This window comes from Gossypium hirsutum, chromosome D02 (genome assembly GCF_007990345.1).
Source record: "Gossypium hirsutum isolate 1008001.06 chromosome D02, Gossypium_hirsutum_v2.1, whole genome shotgun sequence".
Lineage (NCBI taxonomy): Eukaryota > Viridiplantae > Streptophyta > Magnoliopsida > Malvales > Malvaceae > Gossypium > Gossypium hirsutum.
Window position 1 is genome coordinate 22,453,519 of NC_053438.1, and position 6,548 is coordinate 22,460,066.

At 32.9% G+C, this 6,548-nt stretch overlaps 1 protein-coding gene across 7 annotated transcripts; it reads right to left on the minus strand.

Moving 5' to 3' along the window:
- Positions 1-991: 991 nt before the first annotated feature.
- Positions 992-5,349, minus strand: LOC107910718 (bZIP transcription factor 29). Of its 7 annotated transcripts, none has more exons than XM_041088772.1 (6): positions 5,186-5,349; positions 4,907-4,952; positions 3,394-4,619; positions 3,162-3,294; positions 2,982-3,066; positions 992-1,594 (listed from the first exon to the last, which is right to left on the minus strand). In XM_041088772.1, exons 3-6 carry the CDS (start codon positions 4,602-4,604, stop codon positions 1,332-1,334), a joined length of 1,692 nt encoding a protein of 563 aa, XP_040944706.1. In that variant the 5' UTR covers positions 4,605-4,619; positions 4,907-4,952; positions 5,186-5,349; the 3' UTR covers positions 992-1,331. The 7 variants fall into 7 exon arrangements, with proteins under 7 accessions (XP_040944706.1, XP_040944708.1, XP_040944703.1 ...); XM_041088774.1 differs by having other exon boundaries at positions 3,394-4,622; XM_041088769.1 differs by having other exon boundaries at positions 5,105-5,340.
- Between the last annotated feature and the right edge of the window lie 1,199 nt (positions 5,350-6,548).

Here is a 6,548-nt window from a genome sequence, read left to right on the forward strand (position 1 = left end):
AAAAAGTTCATTGATACCGTTAATATATCAGACGACACCTAAAGTTACTATAGCAAACACTCCATTTTTGTAATTAATCTATTCCCCACCTTATTTATGTATTTAAATAGTTTTTGAATATTATTTTCATAAAAAAGCCCAGCTTAGTAGACGTTGGAATGAAAAATGATGAAAAAAAAAGAATTTTGTTCTCTTTTGTTTGGTTGGCGGAAAAATACGAGAAAATTTGGTAAATTCTTGAGAAAGCTGGTAAATTTTGATTTTATGATAGAAAACTTCTTTCCTTTCCTTTCGAGAGAAAATGTGAAAGTGAATTTTATTTTATTTTATTTTAGCTTCCGGATGAAATCAACCCAAGAATTTGGAAAGGAAAAGAAAGTAGAAAGTCTAAAAACTTTGAAATACTAAATTCAAATTTCACCGCATGTAAATATAGTACGATTCTATTAATAAAAAAAATATGTATATATATATGCTAACCTTGATCGGATTGAAAGGTAAAATAGATTAGATTTTTTATTCTCTTAATATGTTAAAAGCATAATTTTAGTTAACTATAAAGTAAATAATAAATTGAAAACATGTATTTAATTGAATAATAAATGATAGTTTTAATATTAAATAGAATAAAGGCATACCTTCCTAGCTCTCAGTTCAATCATGGCGAAATACCGAAGTAGATGGTAAAAGCAACGATTTTCAATACAAGGAATTGAATGTGATTGGTACGTAATCATATGGTTGCTCCCATTAATAATCCTCTAACCTTTGCCATCTTTTTCACTGAAACAAACAAGACAACATTCAAGCAATTAAGCTCCAACTCATTCCTACCCTTTTGCACAAACTGGATGGATTTGTTTAATCCATTATTGGGTGTTGAATCTGGGTATGGCGGGCAGACATGGCTTGAGAGGAAACTGGTCTGCCAACAAATTAGTAAAATCGCCATAAAGGATGGAGCAAATATAGAACAGAGGAAGCAATGGCATGAAGAACCCTAGGAAAGTGGATCTATTCATAGCAAAATATGTAGTGATTACTCCTTACAAGCTGAGAATGCATAATATAACCATCAAATATAGACAATGCTTGAGATTGTTTGTGTCTACCATAAATGAATAAACAGAGCTTGAGTTTAGCTTCAACCCTTCAATGCCTTGTCAAAGACAAGGCATCTAATGAACAAAAAATGGTTAAAGTTTACTAGAATAAATAATATATATATCTAATTTATGTAGAAACCTCTTAAACCATCACTGTTATTTTGAATGTAGTTGAATATGATAAACATGGCTGCACATAAACTGATGCTGGAATTTCGCTGGTCATCACTTGGATACATTTGCAGCAGAAGCATCACCATTTTGTTGCTGGGTCTGTGACTGGTTATGGTGACCCTGCTGAGGTTGTTGGTGTTGTTGCTGCATCTGATAAATGTTTCGCTGCTGCTGTTGCTGAGGCTGTAATTGGAGCATTTGATGATCAATCGAAAGTTGCTGAGCCATACAGTTCGAAAGATGAACCTCTCCACTGAACTCTGCGGCAGTGAGCTTCAGTCGCTGGACTTCAGCAGCTAATGCTTCATTTAGTGCTGCAACACCAAACCCGTTAAAGAGTATCATGTTTTAGTTCAGATACAAATGTATCGTTGGCATAAACAAATAAAAATGTAAGTAAGCAACTAACCACAAGAACAGACATCAAAATGAACAGACATCAATGTCTAGCCACAAGAAAAGAAAACAATTTGGTTCTCTTCAAACATCTTTCATGTAGGATATGCTATGATAACATCATCAGAATAACAAAAATAGCTCCATTTCTAAAAATTCTAAGCAAGTTCTTGTCATCATGCCTTGCATTGCATGGTCATAAAACTTGGCGTAATTTTCACCAAAGAGAAGAACCATTAGGAGTCCTATGTTTGATAAGCCTAAGCCTCCTTCATCTCCAATTGGTGCTGGATATATGCCAATCTTAAATAACCATATGTGCATCTATAAATGTAACTTATCATATAAGTCAAGAAAGTAATGATGAGATAATATCAGAGAACTAAACATATAAAGCCACACCAACATGAATTCAAAATGCAAAGACATTTTCAGCAAATACACCTGAAGGGTGTTTGAATAAAGAATTTTAAAATTTTAGAGATTTTTAAAATGATAGTATCTTAAAATTCATCACTTCAAAATTCTTGCAATTGTAGTTTCGTTGTTAGGGTAAGCAATTGTTCTAAAAAATTTAAATCATTAGAATTTCACGAGTTAAAAAATAATTATAAAAAAGAATAATGATACTAAAAATAAATAGTACAAAATATGCAATACGAATATCATTAAATTTAGAAAAAAGTATAAATATTTTATAATAAAAATTTAAAATATATATTAGAGTTAAATAATAATATGCTATTTTGACGTAAACCATGTATATTAAATAAAATAAGATTATGAGGAATTCAGAAAACCACCTCTTTAGGTGGGATTTGGAAAAAGAATGAGTCACTCAAATCCCCTCTTAAAATTCCTTATAAAATTTGAAATCCTCCATTATTTTACACAAATAAGTAAATCCTGAAAACTAAATTCTGAAAACTTTGTTAGAAATGAAATTCCTCCTCCAAATTCCTTATACAAACACACATGAAAAGAAAATTGGAAATACTCACCTATAATCTTTGCTAGAAATGCAGGGGTATTCAATTTCAGGTGTATCCAAATTGCTAAAAGAATAAGAATAATATTTGGAAGAAAGATGGTGTAGTTGAAGCGCTATGACTAGAGAGCTGATCACATTTGACATATCAAAGAATGGTAAAATACAAAAATGGTGCAACTCAAAAAAAACCATGATAGATTTGTGGGAAACCCCATGGTAGGCCAAAGATTCATGAGAAAGAAAAATAATGTGTACTGATTAAGAAACTTCAATGAAACAAATGACATAAGATTTAAGAATGAAGAAACGTATACCATCTTTCAGTTGGGCCTGTTGCTCCATGGCCTGAAGACGAAACTTTAGCTCATTGTTCTGGCTTGTCAGCCCAGCAGAATCTCTCTAAACAAGGAAAACCAACAAAAGGAACAGATAAGTATGAATTGAGGGCAACTAAAGTTGAAAAAGGTGCAATAACATTATAACTTTATACTCACCTGTAACATTGTTAGCTGTGCAGATAATGTGGTTGCCTCGGTTTGCAAAGTTTGCACCTTTTGTTCCAGTTCTGCGATGTACTGCATCTTCCGCTGCTTGGAACGAGCAGCTGATTGACGATTAGCCAAAATCCTGTCATGAATAAATCAGAAACATCAACTATGCCCATTTGTGTGCAACACCAGAAGCAAAATTAAAAGAAAAGAGAGAAAGAGAAGCAATTTACAAAACCTTTTGACGCGTTTTGGATCTACAGATGCCATCTCAGCAAGCTTCTCATTTTCCATGATCTTTTTAAGCTCAGATTCATTGAACTCACTACTCCCAAGCTCAAAGTTAAATTTACTTGAATTTGCATCGCCTGGGCTACCAGGAGAGTGATGATTGCCATGATTTCCCGAAGGAGGAATTTTCGGTGTATCCTCATCAAATTGCAGACTTCCCATGTAACTGTCCATTGAAACACTTCTGTAGTGCCGAACAGTCGGTGCAATATCACCAGCAGCCCTCCTCTTGACACCTTCCCTCTTCTCATTTGAAATACCAGAACTCATTCCCTGTATACTGATTGGATGTTTATGTACTCTACTATCGACTTCATTGTCACTACTTTCGCCTCCATATGTCTTTGTGCCACTTGCTTTGCTATCCATATCCCTGTCCTCAGTACCAGAAGAGTTCAATGTCTCGAGATTTTCCAAATTCATGTACGCATTGAACAGGTCATCCGCAACATCCACCTCGGATTTTCTCTCACTGGTCACTTCTAAATTACTGCCAGAATCCTTTCTCCATTCTGATTCTCGTTTCACCAACTGAATCGGTTTCCCTACACCAAAAGAGGTCTCCCTACCTGAAACTGACCTATCCAACACGCCAGGATTTCCTATTGGAATAGATTGAGGCAAAGACTGAATCATGGTAGAAAATCCTAATGGAACATCGCTGCTAGACCGCCTATGTCCTTTACGCGGGGGTAGACTTGAACTCTCGCCAATGCGAAATTCATTACATCCTCCAGCAACAGGTGAAGGAAGTGAGGACCTAACATTAGAATTGGCAAACCTTTCTTCCATAGAAACATCATTTGAAGCAGGATCTGAGGCAGACGAAACAGGAGGATCTCGATAAGGGGGAGGGCACCATGGCGGCAATCTATCAAGGGAGAAGAAGGTGGGCTGAGATAAAGACCTAGAATGACTGGGTGCCCCATGTTGAGCATTGGGACGAGAACCAATGATCTGTTGCGAATAAGGCAATGAAGCAGTAGGGTTGTTGGGGTGTGAAGGAGGTATCCCAGGTCTTTTAGAATTGTTGTTCTCAGGACTCAAACGCATATAAGAAGGAGACGGAGAAGGAGAAGCCATTTGTGAGGCATTGGAAAAGGGTATATCTAAGTTGCTTTGAGGCTTAGGAATTGAATTTGAACCCTCCATTTTCATTCATAGTTCTTTCAACTGCTTCACGGAAAAATAAAATCAAATGAAAATATAAAAAAGAAACAAGGAGAACCAAAGTATTTCTATAAATATATATACCTGGTTAACAAAACCCTACCTTTTTTATGCAGTACAATGAATGAAAATGAGGAGGCTAAATATGCAAAGTGAATCATAATGATTTCCCAATATTTTAGCCAAATATGGCGGCCATTACACAGTCCTAAAAATCTGATCGAAAGACTATGAAATGAAGAGGAGGTTCTTAAAGCTAAAAAAAAACAAAAGAACCATCTAATTCTTACCTAAAGTCACAAGTGAGAAGGAAAATCATAAAACAAGCTCAGAACCCTAGAAATGAAAATACGAAGACAGTTAAAGCAAAAACTCACATTGTAGGCAGAAAAATGAATCAAAAGCAGCTAAATAATTGAGGCGGACTTAAAGCAAAACAGATGATCAAACCCCCAAAAAAATGTGAGTAAAGTAGAGAAGAAGCTCACCAGTTGAAGAAATTGAGAGGAAAGGAAAGAGAATCAAAAGAAGAAATCTGTGGAAAGGAGGAGTAGAAGACGAATTTTTACCCTTTCCTTTCGTGTCCTAAATCCTTTGAGATGTTTTTCTATTTAGAAATTAGACTGCCTGTCTCAGTCTACGTTGGTTTGGTTCGTTGATTTGGTGATCTCGTCTCTTGATTTTCCATTCTCCTCACCTTCTTCCACGGCGGGTGGGATAAATACTAATTTTAACCTTATAATAATCAATATAAAAGTAAGGCTCGTTTTGAATTTTTTCTATTTTTTACATTTTGTTGCTCAAATTTTAATAAATTTACATTATACCTAAATGAATTATGTAATATATTTATAAATTTTGATTTAACGGTAAAGACTAAGGCCTATTATATATATATTTATATTTTCTAATATAAAAGTAAATAACACTCTTAAAATAATATAATATATTTTATAAAGTAATGTATTTTTGTCATTACTCAAATGAGGTGGTGCTTGATTGACTTGTAACATTAACTCAATCGGTGTTTAATATATAGTATATATACTATATACGTTCAAGTCAATAAATTATTGGTCTAATGGCAATAACTTGAGAAGATTTTAAAGGCTTAAAATATGCTATAAGTTAATCACAAGGATTATGTGAGATGGTAAGAGTTTTTTTTATCTTAACTAGTAGTCGAGGGTTTGATTTTCATCTTGGGTATGAAGCAACTTTAAAATTTGTGATCAACTTCCAAAATTATTTCATAAAAAAAACTGAACTATAGAAAAGAAGGGGAACGAGAGCTTTCGATAGGTATAGACAGTGCGAATAGAGAAAGTTAAATTTCAATTACTTAAATAAAAACTTTTAAATAATTCAGTGATCAAATTATAACTTTATTTAATTAAGTGACCAAAATAAAAAACTTATCAATAATTTAGCAACTAATGATGTAAGTGATATTCAAATAAATTACAATCATATTTCTTTTTTTTGATGATTACAATGATATTTTTAGTTTTAAATAGTTAAAAAATTTTCCAATTAAAATAAATGTTATGTGCAATTTTTTATTGTTATAAATGGCGATGTCACGTTAGTGTATATTACTTTCAAGTTATCAAAATTATTGTATTGCTAAAATAATTTTTCATAATTTAATTACATATACACATAAATAGTGTTTAGGATGCTTCAATTACCTTTCTAATTTTTGAGGAGGTGCGAGTTTTGAAATAATTACGTCACTAATTAAACCTAAATCCAATTATCATATATTTTTCTAAGTACTAATACATGTTTTAGCTTTGATTTTTTTTAAACAAGTTTAAATTATAAAAATTATATTATAAGTATGAACAAGTATGAGTGTTTGGAATGGTTATGGCAAATCTTTTTAAAATTATATTATAAATTCTAAAAAATATATTATAACAAATAATT